The 15,757-nt window shown below is 31.3% G+C and overlaps 1 protein-coding gene across 1 annotated transcript in view; it reads left to right on the forward strand.

Moving 5' to 3' along the window:
* LOC113386389 overlaps positions 1–15,500 on the forward strand; it is a 29,222-nt gene extending 13,722 nt beyond the window's left edge. The window contains exons 15-26 of the mRNA XM_026624170.1: positions 842–1,036; positions 3,774–3,892; positions 6,216–6,340; positions 6,423–6,682; positions 8,116–8,294; positions 9,367–9,506; positions 9,567–9,803; positions 9,871–10,021; positions 12,457–12,783; positions 12,865–13,091; positions 14,922–15,113; positions 15,212–15,500. Of these exons, the coding sequence (XP_026479955.1) occupies positions 842–1,036; positions 3,774–3,892; positions 6,216–6,340; positions 6,423–6,682; positions 8,116–8,294; positions 9,367–9,506; positions 9,567–9,803; positions 9,871–10,021; positions 12,457–12,783; positions 12,865–13,091; positions 14,922–15,113; positions 15,212–15,500 (2,441 nt within the window). The remainder of the gene's footprint in view (positions 1–841; positions 1,037–3,773; positions 3,893–6,215; positions 6,341–6,422; positions 6,683–8,115; positions 8,295–9,366; positions 9,507–9,566; positions 9,804–9,870; positions 10,022–12,456; positions 12,784–12,864; positions 13,092–14,921; positions 15,114–15,211) is intronic.
* Positions 15,501–15,757: the final 257 nt, after the last annotated feature.

Below are 15,757 nucleotides of genomic sequence, written 5' to 3' on the forward strand. Positions count from 1 at the left end.
GTCCAAGATTATACAGCAACTCGGTATACTCAAAAGTTGCTATCGAAAATTGTATTGATCTAGTTCTAACCTGTTTTGGGCATCTTTATTACAACTGTCATAACTATCAAACAGTCTGTCTAATTTTAATCAAATATTTGAGAAATCTCTACAAAATTAAATTATCTATATGAGTGAACTATATGAATATACATACAGCAACTCTGTATACTTAAAAATTGCAGTCGAAAATAGAATTAATCTAGTTCATCTAACCTAGTTGCCCATTCATTTATTACAACTCTCATAACTTTTAAACGGTTTGTCTGATTTCAATCAAATGTTTATGCAGAATTGTACAAAATTCAAAAATAGACCATTCAGATCTATATTATTGTTTAACATTTTAAATCTTAACTGAAAACTAAATCGGCTCAATTCAATTACATCTAGAACATGATAATTTCATTTATTTTTGCACATTTGAAACAAACTATTTATAATTTTACTAACAAATTTTTGTACTTTATTTTCAAAAAATAATTATATTGTTATTAGGGTTTGTCGGTTTTCAATAACCAGTTTTGAAAACCGTTTTTTTGACGAAAATTATAAAAGTCGAAAACCGGTGTTTTAGCGAAAAAAACGGTTTTTATTGTATAAATGGAAAATGACAAATATACTAGATGGAAGCAAGCGTTTTGACACTTGGAATCATATCGGTTCGATAAAACTTGAAATCATATCAGTCTACCGGTTAAAATCGGTTTTTTGGGAAATTTTAAATTAGAAAACCGGTTTTGCAAAATGTCGGTTTTTGTATAAACCCTAATTATTATATATCAATTATTTTCCCCCCTAGGTCGCTTCGGTTACGGTTACGGCCCGGATCGCGTAGGTTCCGGAGGTTTGGCTCCGGATCGGTTCGGCTACTCCGGAGGAGACCGGTTTGGAGGAAACGGTTACGGTACAGATCGGTACGGACCTGACCGGTATGGAAACGGTTACGGTTCAGACCGATACGGCGGAGGTGAGGACAGGTTTATATTCTCATTCGGTAATATGGATAACAGGCCGGATTATCACAAATCTTTGTAAATAACTCAAAAATGATAATAAGGGATCGTTCAACTATTACGTAAGCAGATTTATTACAATTATTTACCCCCCCCCCCCCCCGCGCATCCCCTATGTCAGCAAAAGTAAGCAAAGCTCTTACCCCCTACCTCCATGCTTACGTAAACATTTTGCAATCAATGTAAAAAAATAAAAATACTACCTATGACGTAATCATCTCCTGCCCCCCATGTCAACCCAAAATAAGCAAATCAACAACCCCCTGCCCCCTATAGTGCTTACGTAATACTTGAACGGCCCCTAATTTAGATTTTGCGCTGAAATCAAATTATCGTTCAAAATTGTGGCACTAATATTCTTTATACAGTATCTGACTTTAGTTAAAATGATACTAAAAAGATCCTGTGAATGCTATTATTTAATCAATATTTTTAGGAGTTATTGAGAAAAAATATTTTCATTATTTTGAAATTTAAAACTATCATTTTCAATATATTATCAGGTACACGTTTGGTCCGATATATATTTTATTTGAATATATTATTTAAATATACATTATTTAAGGGAGTATTCTAGTATAGAGCGATGAATTTTAGACCATTTTTAAAGTGCCGTAAAAAAAGCAATGAATGTTTTTACTATTCATTTTTTTACCACTTGTTTATTAATAATAATAGGTTGTCAAATATCTCCCTTCCGCCTTTTTGTATTAAACCAAGAGCAAAAAAGCGGAAGGGAGATATTTGACAACCTAATATTATAAAAATACAAAACAAAAATAAAAAAATAAAAAAGTTGAAAATTGTAAAAACTGACAGCTGATGAAATAGGTGGTCTCAAAAAATTGGCACCTCAGTCTTGACATGATTTCAGCCCTCCTAGCCATCGGAAATGCAAAAAATAAAAATATTATTAATCTACAATCGCAATCGCCCGAAACTAGCGATGAGTAAAAAAAATGTTTTTTTTTACAAATTGGCGATTGTTTGAAAAAAAGTGTCTTTTTTACTGTTTTTTTTGTCTCTCCAATTTTTAAAAATAGTAAAAATTGGAATTTGGGGATAATCCTAGTTCGGGCTATAGATAGGTTTCTAAACAAAACACTCTAAACATTTCAAGTGAATCGGTCGATTAAAACTCGAGAAATCGTGTCAAAAAAGTATTGAAAAAGTCTTTTCTGAGAAAAACGCATTTAAAGTTTTGCGTGAAGCCAAACCAGTATGGAGAGCGAGTCAGTAAAATGCCTGTATCTCCGAAAATAATTCAAATTTTCAAAAACCTTCTCGTACCCATATTCTTAGATAGTTAAACTTTGAAAATATGAAATAGAAAGAACGAATTTTTTGAATTTCTACACTAGAATACCCCCTTAAATAGAGTTCGATCCTAATTTTTGGATAAAATCAGAAGTATATTTTTTACTTTATCAATATATTATTAAATAAAGCACAACATTTTTCTAGCATTTAGGATAATACATACATTCTATCCAATAATAAAACCTTTTTTTGTGCATAAATAATGCTCTGAATAAATAAATTATATAAAATGTTATGTTAATTGACGTAAAAATTAGTTTGAAAAAAAAAATTATTAAAAACAAATTATCATTATAGTCAATTTAATTCCTAGCTTATTAGCTTTGTTCTCATTAGTTAGCAAAATATTAGTCAAATATCAATTAATAATAACAGTAGCAAATGCTAGATAGTTTTTAAATAATATTTTTAGTAAGAGTAAATATTTTTGGCCTATTAAATAGGCGTGCGAATTAAGACTACTCAGAGTAGTTTAATATAAAAAAATACTAATTTTAAAAAAGCTCTTTCGAAAGCTAAAACAACTAATTTTATTCAATATTTATTTATTTTATAACACGCCAAATAAAGAAATTTTTTTAAGATCTCATATTAGTTAATTTCAAATCCGAGCTAAACCTCATTAAAGAATTAATATTATACTCATTATTATATTTTATAAACTTACAATTAGTAAATCAGGTTTGCAAAATCAAATTTCATAAAAATATTACGATTTTTTTGACTGAAGTAATAATATAATAAAATCCGTAAGACTTTTTATTATTAATTTTCAATAAAGCCCGTTAATACGATTTACTGCATAATATGCCACTTTAAACTTTAGGTTTTACTAATTTTACAGTACTTATTTTTTTAATTATTCATCAGTCAAATATTTAGATTAGATTTAGGAAAACTAAATAATATATCGTGTGAGATAAAACATGAATTTGATAAAAAATGTATTATTTTTTTAAACAAAAAAATATTTATATTGATATGTATTTGTGTATTGTAAAATTTGAACTGAAAATACATTTTTTATTGAAAAAGACTCAAAACATGTTTTATTTCACATGTGTATTATTTTTGACACTTTTTTTCAGCAAAAGAAGAAGTTGAAGTGTTATATTGAGATAGTAAAATTAAATAAATAATAACATACACTTTTTTCATATAATTTGTAAACAATACAAAATTTCAAATATTAAATCTATTAATAATGTAGGCAAAATTTCATTAGCAATTTTTTATAACTAATTTCAACGATTTGCAATAATATAAATGTTACAACAATTTTAGTTTAAGCAAAATTGCTGATATGAGCAACACATGTTAAAATTTTCAAACTCAGCATGTTGTACAAAATGTTTTAGTAATAAATGCAAGTATTAATTAAATTACAATTATTTTTAGGAAGTTTCGGTAACGGTTTCGACAATACCCTAGGACCCTACGGGGGCGATGGTTTTGGGGGCTTAGGCCCCGCCAGACCCTTCATGTCCAGGTGCGATGATGGAGATAATTTCAAACAGGTTAATAAAAAAATTAAATATAATAAAAAATGCACCCACATTTAATTATCAAAGGCTAAATATTATGAACAAAATGTATGTACCATTATTTATAACAACTTTTATAAATTTTATATCTCATGTCTTAAAACAATATCTCGAATTCGAATTATATTTTTAATATTTTAAAAAACTAATCTTACCCCTAATTATCATAAATTCGGGTTTCAATTGAAATATATTCAAAAAAAAATCAAAATTCTAAATATTTAAGTAATGTTATATACATTCCTTTATCTTATACGTTATAAATCTTATCTTTATTCAACACTAAATATTTTAATATGTTTTGACTATTTATTACCTCAGTGATAATTATAGGGTTTTATTATAGTTAATAACATTGATAGTTTTTTATTCCTAAAAAAGGTTTTATTATTATATTGTTTATAGACAAAGCTGATGCGAAACAAATGAAAATTACTTAAAATAAAAATGAAAAATGTGAACTAGTGGTGCATGGCATCGTGCCTTGAGGCAAATTGCTAGAATTTCCCGTACCAAATTAAAATTTTGAAAATCTGAATTATTTTCGATATTCAAAAAAATTTTTTTCCAGAAACAGTTTCGTCAATACAAGCAGAAAATTTGTTAAATCATTCAAATCGGATGCTTAATACATTTAGCTCGGTATCTACGAAACAGTTAGACCTGCCTTTGCCAAAATCTAATCACCACTTCTCCCAATTATTACAAATTGAATGTTTTTTGATCATTTAAATCGGATACTCCGTTCTCTCAAAAACTCGATTAATATTTTCTGCACTGTTTTCTTCGTATCTCTGAAATGGGTAGACCTGCCTTTGCCAAAAACTTATCAGCACATCGCACCATCAATAGGAATCGAATGCTTTTTGAACCATTCAAATCGGTTTATCCGTGCGCCCAGAAAAGTAGACAAAAAATTGTATCCATACATACACACACATCAATTATTTTCTGAGGTATGCCGAAATGTTCAGAAACACAATTTTAAATCGATATTTTATAATTATAGTTTTTGAGTTACAGCCATTAAAAGAGTATATACGAGGTCTGTTCAAAAAGTACCCGGAATTTTCGTTTTTTTCAAAAAAATATTTATTTATTCGTCTACATTAATGTGGTCCCCTTCAAAGTAGTCCCCCCCAGATATAATACATTTATGCCAGCGTTTTTTCCAATTTTCGAAGCACCCTTGATATTCACTTTTTGATATGTCCTTGAGCACTCTCAGCGATTTTCTTCAATCGAGGAAAACCGCCGTCCTTTCATGGGTCTCTTCAACTTTGGGAATAGGAAAAAGTCACACGGAGCCATATCTGGTGAATTTTTGCACTTTGCAACACTTTATTTCATTTTTTACGCAAAATTTAATACAAATTCTTTGACTTTTCAATTCTTCCATTGTAAAAATCGCCGAGCTCAGAAAAACACGTCGAACCTTAGCGACTACCACAGACAAAGTAAACAGTGAATATAGCTGAAAATTTCATCATACTTTAGGGGCATGTATACCAACACAATATAAAAAATATTTTGACAATCAGACACTCCAGACCCGCGAAATTTAATTATTAGTAATTCCGGGTACTTTTTGAACACACCTCGTATATAGTATATAGTATAATGATCATTTTATCTTTAAACGCGTTTTTCTCGAAACAGCATTTTTCGAATTTGCTACAGTGATTACTCAAAAACAAATGATCCGATCACTATCGAATTTTTTTACATGTTCTATATAGTTCTCCGTAAAATAAACTATCGATTTTTTGATCGGATTTTGGGTAAAATTCGACTTTTTTTCAAAAAACGCCGCCATTTTGTCAATTTTTGATTATTTTTCTTTATCGTAGTTCATTTTACAGACAATATTATCTAGTTTAACAAGATTTTTTTTTAAATTTCATCCACGTAGAAGGCCGGAATCACTGCAGCAGTGAAGGGCCTTTTTTTGTCGCGCCGTTGGAGAGCGACGATAACTTAAAAAATATTTAATTTTTTTCTTCAAAAATTTTACTATGTATTCTTAAAATATTCATAAATATGTTCCTGAAATTTTGAATTGATTGATAAAGTAGTTTTTTATTATAAATTCCTAAAAATTACCTTTTTTTACACGGTTACACTAGTTGTGCTCCTCAAAACGTGAAGATATGCTAAAATTTTCAATTTCGATTTTTGGACGATTACAATAACTTACCCTACGGTAAGTTATAAAAAACTTTTTTACGCAAGTACGGCTAGAATTTGATAAGATATGTTTAATCATTAAAAAATGAATATTTCTCTACTATACCAGGTGGGTACGAGACAACGAATGCGTCGTCCTTACATCAGACGATTTTTGACCGTGACCACACTAGCGGCCTGTCAGAGGGAGTGCATCGAAGCACAAGAATTCATTTGCAGATCCTTTAATTACAGGTAAAATAAATAAATAATATAAATTTGAGTATTTACCCTTAAATGACAATTAATTACTACATCAATATTTTTACTATCCCAGGGACGGCCCAGTTTCCCTGAGCGTGTCGCCCTACGACCGGCGAGACTCGCGCCTCGATTCGTCCTCTCAGAGCAAAGAAAACTGCGAATTGAGCGACCGAGACTCCAGAGACGCCCCAGGAGCAGGCCCCCCGATCGGTGGCGAACGTAACGGAGGCGGCTCCGACAGATTCGACTACGGGGCGCAGAACGGAGGCTTCGAATTTTACGAGAGGACCTTCGGCTCTGACGGACGGGGCGGAGACGGAGACTGTTTGGACGGTAATAATAATAGATATAACTAGTGTTAGAAGTATCGAGGAAAAGATCGATATTGAGTACTTTAAAAAGTATCTAATCAAAATATCGATGCCAAAAAAATATCGTGGCGAAAGTATCGATAGTACTCAATATCGAATTTTGAGTACTTTTCATAAAAATCAAACATAAGTGCAAGAAAGATCTGAAACTCATTAAATATCATATCACAATATTAGAATGAATTCTATAAATCAGAATCATTTTCAATATTGTAAAATTTTAACAGTAATTTTTCAATACTGATTTCAAATTCTATATTTTTTTTAAAAAAAAAAAGATAAGTTATAATAGTCGAGTATTTTTGACAAAAACAATATGTAAGGTTGTCAAATATCTCCCTTCCGCCTTTTTGTATTATAAACCAAGAGCAAAAAAGCGGAAGGGAGATATTTGACAACCTAATAATAGTCTGATACTATAATTCAAAAAGCAATACTTTTTAAGTACAATAATAATATTTTTAAGTAAAATAATATTTTATAATTGTTGAATATTTTTATATGAATATTTTTAGAGAGCATGCAACTTTAAAAAGCCGTTACATGTTTACATAAAAGTGCAATATGAAGCTCTTTGGAAAGCAATAAACATTCAGTTTAATGACGGTCAAGATAATATTTCGACCTTGTAGAGAAACATCCTTTCGGAGCGATGGGATTTAAAGTTTTAAATGATTCCGAGAAACTCAAACCCATATGTTTGCATGTTGATATTCAAAAATTTCAATACATGAGAATTTTACGTAAAAAAAGAATCGAAATATATTATTTCGAATAATAATACTCATCCATTTCAATATATTAGTATTTTGCGTAAAAAAGAATCGAAATATAATAAATGCAAAATACTAATGTATTGAAATTGGTGAGTATTATTATTTGAAATAATCATCATTCGATTCTTGAATATGTTTTTATAAAACATTTAAGCTACTTTAAAAAGCCATCTCATTTTACACAAGAGTACATAATAAATAAACATCTTTAGTTATTAGTGTGGACATATTCATTTTGGGTTATTGAGCAATAAATTCTGAGACTAATGACCCTTCGGGATCATTTTATTGAACAATTATGACCACCTTTAGAGAGACTATTGCTTTGCATTTGGCAATGAGTGGTTTAATAGTTAGCCGATGAGTGTGTTCATAGATTACGCTGTCGATTCTTTTTGAGTACTATCGACGAAAAAGATCGATATTGGCAAATAGATCGAGCTAAAAAATCGATAGCAAAAGCACTCACAATCGGCCACAAAGTATCGATATTTACTCAGTACTCGATATAACACTAGATACAACGTCTACCGGGTCAGCTAGTATATTTATACATAAAACTTAAGATTCCAAATATCATTCACCACTATTAGTTGTTATATAATTTATATTATTTTAGTGAGTCAGACATGTACCGAAGATGGTATGGAGTTTACCCTCCGAACTCCTCAAGGGTTCTACGGAAGAATATACACTCACGGCCATTACGACAGGTGCTTCTTTAGGGGCGACGGAGGAACCGTCAACGTTTTGAGGGTCTCCGGAGCTCAGGGCTATCCTGATTGTGGAACACTGAGAGTAAGAATAAAATCAGAATAGAATTTATTTATTGTAAGCTGTTGTAAATCATAATCCAGTGTTTGACTCGAGTGGGCAACCCAGCGGTCGACCACTCATGTGTAAATGATTTGTTTATTTATTTAAATATATAGCCCACAGATTTCTTCCAAGAGAATGAATAACAATTAAAATATATACAAAATTACAATATATAGTAAATGCTTAACATAAAATTAGATATAATGCAGAATGTAACAATATTATTTATATACAGAATAAGATAAAATAATGAGATATTTAAAAAGAAAATAAAAAGGTTAACTTGTGCAGATGGAGATTATTTAATTAGGTGAAGTGTTGTGAATATCTGTTTTATTATTAATTAAATTAAAGTTAGAGGACATAAGTAAAATAGGCGAATTTAAGAGAAAATTAGATTTAGGAGTAGGATAATTGAAAGATAACTGTAAAAATAAGCAGTCATCAATAGATTTTTTTTTGAGATATAGTTTGAGATCATCTGCAAATAATAAATGTGGACAGCTAATAATATCAGATACGTCATTAATAAAAATAATAAACAGTAGTGGACCAAGAATGGATTCCTGAGGTACACCTAAACTGATATTTTCAATGTTGCTCAAGAATCCATTAAGATAGACAAATTGTTTACGATTATGAAGATAGCTCTTAAAAAATAAATAAGTGAAGAATTGAGACCAATCTTAGATAATTTAGTCACAAGAATGCTATGATCAATTTCGTCAGAAGCTTTACTGAAGTCAGTGTAAATAACATCAACTTGTCCATTAGTGTCAAGATTCTCAGCTATATATTGTTTAATACAGATTAAATTTGTTATCGTAGAACGGGCAAGCATGAATCCATGTTGATTAGTAAAAATTAAAATTATAACAGAATTATATATTATACAAATTATTTAGATTATATAACCTCAAGTGAAAATCTATTAACATATTCCTTGATATCCAGTTAGACAAGTTGCTAGTTCACGTTCTTATCCACTACACCAATATAATTAGTACTTGTTTCATATTATAAAACATTTTAATGATTTTTTTATTTCTAGTATGGTGACACCATGACGAATATAGTAGTCGTGCAATTCAGTGACAACGTACAAACTGGCAAAGACAAACGATTTAATTTGACGTGCTTATTCAGAGGTCCTGGTGAGGCTGTAGTCACTTCAGGATATATTGGAGCGGGGTAATTACAAAATCACATTTTGTCGTATGCTCAAAATTCTATCAATATTTTTACTTTCAGATCTGGTAGTCCCATCCCGATAGAGTACCTCCCAGCTGAAAATTCTTTGAGTTCCAAAGTGCGTCTGATGATCCTTTACCATGGACGACCGACGACGACAATTGCCGTCGGAGACCCCTTGACATTCCGCCTGGAACCCCAGGATGGCTACGGTTACGTAACAGACATCTTCGCCACTAATGTTGTCGCCAGGGACCCCTACAGTGGAAGATCCGTCCAATTGATCGACAGATATGGGTAAGTTAACTAACAACATCAAATTCTAAGAATAATGAAACTCATTCGCCCGTTTTTGTCCAAATAGATGTCCGGTGGACAACTTTGTATTCCCTGAGCTGGACAGATTGCGAGATGGTGACTCTTTGGAAGCAAGATTCAACGCCTTCAAGATTCCAGAGTCCAACTTCTTAGTTTTTGAGGCAACTGTTAGGACTTGCAGAGACGGTTGCCAACCAGTAAGTTTAAAAAAAAAATATTTATTTATTTATATATATACATTATTTTCATATCTCAGTCAGGCAGAGGTGCCTGGTATGAGAGATTATGAAAAACAGTTTTCATATAATATATACATTTCATTTGACTATTTCAATAATATAACGTGTATTATAATTAAAATATCTCTATCTTTATATAACCCTTCAGTCTTTTCTTTGTCTTCAATTTCCTTATAGTATTTCTTTATTTTTCTTTTAAATTTATCGTCATCATTGGTTATCCTAATATCGTTTCGCAATTCATTATATTTTACTAGCGCTCAATATAACATTTCCTCTCAACTTCTTTCTATTGTGTTCAATGTGAAAATTGCTGTGTTGTCTAGTGTAGTGTTCATGTTTATATTGATTTATGTCTATTGTTGCATTTGTTTAAATTCGGTTAAATTTCATTTTGTGTATTAGTTTGCATATCTCTATTTTAATTATGTTATTTAGTGAATAATTATTTGTTTCTCTCTGTAAGTATTTGGTGGATGTTAGATGTGGAAAATTATATGCTATTTTTGTGACTTTGTTCATCATTCTCTGTATGTCATTTAGGTTAGCTTTAGTTGTTTGGCTCCATGTTGTTATTCCATATAAAATTATAGGTATTATTTGCGTTTTAAGAATTAGTATTTTATTTCTTTTGCCGAAAGAGTGGATCCTTTTCAATGCCCCTGTTAATGTTCCTATCTTTCTTTTTATTTTGTTTATATGTTGTGTCCTTGTCAGTTTTTCATTTATTATCAGTCCTAAGTATTTTATGCTTTCCACTTCTTCTATTTCTCTATTATTTACTTTAATATTTAGTTTAGTGTTCTTGGTATTTTTTCAATGTTTGAAATATATGTATTTTGTTTTATCGTTGTTAATTGTTAGTTTATTTTCAGTTAGCCACTCGGTGTATATTTTCATGTCCGTGTTTTTAGTATCTTCGAGTCTTTTTTTATCATTATCTGCATATATTTATTTATTTATTAACTTCCCGTAGGGCAAGTTATAGTAATCGCAAAAAAATCGAAAATGAAAATTTTTATATATCTTTACGTTTCAGAGGTTTCTGAACATTTTGGCATACCTTAGAAAAAATGGATGTATGTGTGTGTGTGTGTGTGTATGTATGTATGTGTGTGTATGTATGTGCGGATACAAATTTTCGTCGACGATTTCGGGAACACGGATCAACCGATTTGAATAATTCAAAAAACATTCGATCCGTATTGATAAGGAGACGTGCTGATTAGTTTTTGGCAAAGGCAGGTCAAGCCGTTCCGAAGATACGGGGCAAAAAGTTCCGAAAACGGTAACTCAGTTTTTAAGAGAACGGAGCGTCCGATTTTAATAATTCAAAAAACATTTTATTTGTATTGACAAGATGAAGAATCGATACAACTTTCATGAAGGTAGGTCCAGCGGTTTCGGAGATATAGAGGAAAAAGTAAAAAAATGAGCCATTTGGCGGTCAAAAATGATCATTAGACATATGCACATCAAATTATCAGACATTTTATAGAGATTTTAACAATAAGTATACATTTTGTTAACATTCCTATCGGTTCCGTACCAATGCTTATGCGTTAGACAGCGACGCGGCGCTTACGCGCTTTATATTTTGTCCCTAGGTAGTTAAAGCAGTACGATTGCTTTGAAAAAAAAGTTCAGATCTTCCACAATATGTCAAAATAAAGAAAAAAAAAAAAATTTTTCAAAAAAAAAAAAAAAATTTAAAAAAAAAAAAAATTTAAAAAAAAAATTTTTTTTTTGCAAAAAAAACTAATTTTTTGTCCAATTTATAGTTTCTCAAAAATCTTATTTTTTACAACTAATTTTTTTTCAAAAATGTTAATCGTTTTAAAAAAAAAATAATAATTTTTGGTACGGGAAGTTCCAGCAATTTGCCTTAAGGCACGATGCCCTAATTGCCTTAAGACAGAATTCCACTTACAGCTAGTTTATTTATAAGCAAGCCGTAATCATTAATAATAGATATTATTTCAGGCTCTTGTCAAGCTTATTCATAATTAATAATAAAAGGACAGTAATTTTATAATAATCATAGTAGATGCACAAATTTCGCTTCTAAAAAAAGAGCTGAAAAAAAGCATTCGAACCTTAAATACAATGTTCATCATCAAGTTCATCATATTAAAGTCTATTTGACCACCAGTCAAGCTCAAAATTCAAATGGTCAGACTACATAGATAAAGGATATGGATTATGCAAGAAAATAGTTATTGAAATCAAATTGAGAAAATTCAGTAATGTCATATAAAGCTAATTCTTTAAAAAGTTTAACTAGGGAAGCACAAAATTTTTTGCTGTCTATACTATGGCAGTATCGTCCAAGTTCGCAAAACTTGATGAAATAAAAACCAAATTTTTATTAAATTGCCTACTGTCCTTTCTAGGCCTACTGTTCCTCAGGGCACGCAGGACGTTCCGAGCCATCCTTTGGAAAACGCAGAAGACGTCGCAATGTCACTTTCAACTCATACAATGACACCGACACGGGTTACAATGTCACCAATGACACCGACTTTGACAATGAAGATGTTGACAGTCCATTGGATGACGAGCAAAGCTTCTTGGTGACTTCGGAAGGTGGTGAACAGAATTTGACCAAGAAAGATTCTAAATCTTCGAAAGAAGATGATTCTGGTGACGGCTTGAAGACTGACCAGGAGGAGAACGAAGACGAGCACGAGATGCCGGAACAAGTTAGAGAAATGATAGAAGTGAGAAATCGTAATCCAGTTTAATGAAATTTAAAATTATGACTTTGGCATCTTTTACCATCGTTTATCTTCCTCCATCAGGTGTTTGAGTCCCGCGAAGAGTTGCAGCAGACTGCCAGAAGGGCCCAGGCTTTAGTAGAAGACCCTAATTTGGTCAATCGGGAAACCGGACCAATTTACACGAGTACCCTACAGGATCCCAACCAAGTCTGCGTCACTGGCACCGAATACAAGGCCATAGTGACGTCACTTGGGGTATTGTTCACACTGCTGTTGGGTGTCACGACAGCCTCAGCCTATTTTTACAGGTGAGGAAATAATAAACTAGTAGTTTTAAACCAATCAAATCAAACAATTATAACAAGGGCGAGCAACCTTTTTAACCCACGGGCCAATTTAAATTTTCAAATTTCATGGCGGGCCGCACGTAATTTATATATATACTAGCTAACCCGACGAACATTTAGGTACAGATAATATTTTTAGAAAATCATTAGTATAAGAAATGACTGACTAATTCTGAATGTGTAAATATTATTATATTGATAATTTACCCACTGTAACGCTAAAATACTAACATCCATATTGTAATTATGTTATACTCTGAAAAATATTCCAAAAACAGTTTTGTCTCCTGGTTATAAAATTGAATTTCTATTTTTTTTTTACTGAAATAGCTCCTTTTGTGAGACACTCAAAAACTTCTTATGCACATCGAGTAATATTTGTACAATAGGATAAGCTTGCAAATCAGTTGGTTTTATCGGAGGTAACCATTTCGTTGCCATTTTCAAAATGTTGTAGCGGAAAGAGCGAATAAGTTTAAGCTTTTTATAAGCTCAGAAAAATCTCGATTGAATTTCAATTAAAAACGTTCACAAAAAAGGCGATAACAGTCAATTGATTGATGACCGAACTATATAAAAAATAATTAGACTACTAAAATGACTGTTATAAAATAATTAAAATTTGAAGTTGTAGTGTATGTGGTTTTCGTTCCGCATAAAAAAATTAAAACAAAGAACAAAATTTGAAAAAAATTTTACGGCCGTACAAGCCATCATAAAAATAAGTTGCCTTTTTTTAATAAAATTGAAGCTTTTTCATAAACTCTGATAAAAGTCTGATCTAAAATTATGTTAAAAGATATATTGACTGAGCGAGAGCGCGGGAATGAAGTAATTGCAACAAAATTACAAAATTGCCACAAGAAAAGAACAAGAATATAAAATTCAACAAAGTATATATTTTATATAATAACGAGTGTATATTATGAGTGATTATAAATATTAATACAAAATGAAAACAATTTTACTTGAAAACTTTAATAAAAAATTTGGCATTGCTTTAATTGAATGAATTAATTATTATCAAGCGACTTTTCTTTTGTGGACCTGTGTAATTGTTCGCGCACATACCAACTTCTAAAAAAAGAATTTATCATAATTTGATTTGCGTTTTTTTTTACAAAAGCAAAAATTTCTCTGGGCTAGCATAAGATTTATAAAAAAAATTCGATGTTTACAGAAAAAATGCATTTTTTAAATCTGTATTATTTTGCATGTTAAATAGCGGAGAAAACATTTACATGGAATCACAATTAAAATTTGTTCACATTTTCGTTTTTTGAACTTGAAAAGTGAAACACAAGATTCTCCAAAAGATATTATTCTTTATCACCAAAATGACAAAAGGACTATATGTATTATTTCATATCCAAAAACAATTGTAATTCGCCATTTGAGTCGTATACTCCTTTATAACTATATTAAGCATTGCACCACTATTGAGCTAACGTACTTTAGTATTGAAAATCGACATATTCACATATAGAGATCTAAATTGCTCGCGACTGTATAAGATTCACTTATGTAATTTTTTTTCTATTTTTAAATACTGTTGTTCTCGCACAAGTGCTAAATTTTTTTTTGCAAAATTAAAGCTTGTTATACTAATATTTAAATAAATTAATATTTACTATATCAGGAAATGCTATTTCTTCGAACAACAGTTTTTACCAGAATTTGACTGACGACAAAATTAGCCTTTACAGCCGTATTTGATTAAATATCTAGAAAAAGAATCTGTTGTTGAGAAATGCTTGGCGGGCGAGTAAAATTCTCATTTAACTTTTTTAGGCGTTACTGGACAGTAATGACCAAAAACTATTTGGCCAATCGCGGTGATCACTTGACAACTGAATATACTTATAACACACGAATGGGTACCAATTCTGCGCCCAACAACAACACCAACAACTCTAGGATGAGATCAGGCATCAGCAACTTGTCTTTGTTTGCGCCAGGTTTACAAAAACCATTTTCACCAAGGTGAGTTTGATTTACCAGAAGGCTAGATTATTTGCCAGTTTTAAATGTATGGAGTGACCTTAGCTATTATTATTCTACCATCAATTACTTCTCCCCAGGACAATATTCCAAACCCAACCCATCGACCCTTCTAACAGGCCTAGCCAACCCACATCATCGAGCACTCACAGCATCCCGGGAATTTCGACAATCGGCATATCCCGCCTTTTGGGAGTCTCCGAGCAAAATTCCAACTCGAGGGCGTTACTTCTAGGATCGAATTTGGAATTGGGAAGTGATGCTGGGCCCAGACCGGGGTCCTTTGATGACCCTAGCGAACCCATTTATACGGACCCTTCGCTGTTCGAGAGGTCCAGGAGTTTGAGGAGTTTGGATGATCATAAATGAGAGGGAAAAGAAATTTGTGAGTTTTAGGTTTAGGTTTAGGTAGAAATTTGGTTTACAAATATGTTTGGGACTGAACGAGACTTATACTGCGACATTTTGGTAACAACGGTAAAAAATTCAGTAGTCTTTTGTCGGTACATTTTTTTGCTTATATTATAGACTGCAAGTGCTATTTTTTAATATCTTTTTATTCCATCCACAGAAATCTATTATGTTTTAGATTAGATTAGAAGCAGGAAGTTTAAAAAACTTTAAAC

This window comes from Ctenocephalides felis, unplaced genomic scaffold, assembly GCF_003426905.1.
Source record: "Ctenocephalides felis isolate EL2017-DRISC unplaced genomic scaffold, ASM342690v1 CF-g0.4_SCAFFOLD_03571, whole genome shotgun sequence".
In the NCBI taxonomy this organism is placed as follows: Eukaryota; Metazoa; Arthropoda; class Insecta; order Siphonaptera; family Pulicidae; genus Ctenocephalides; species Ctenocephalides felis.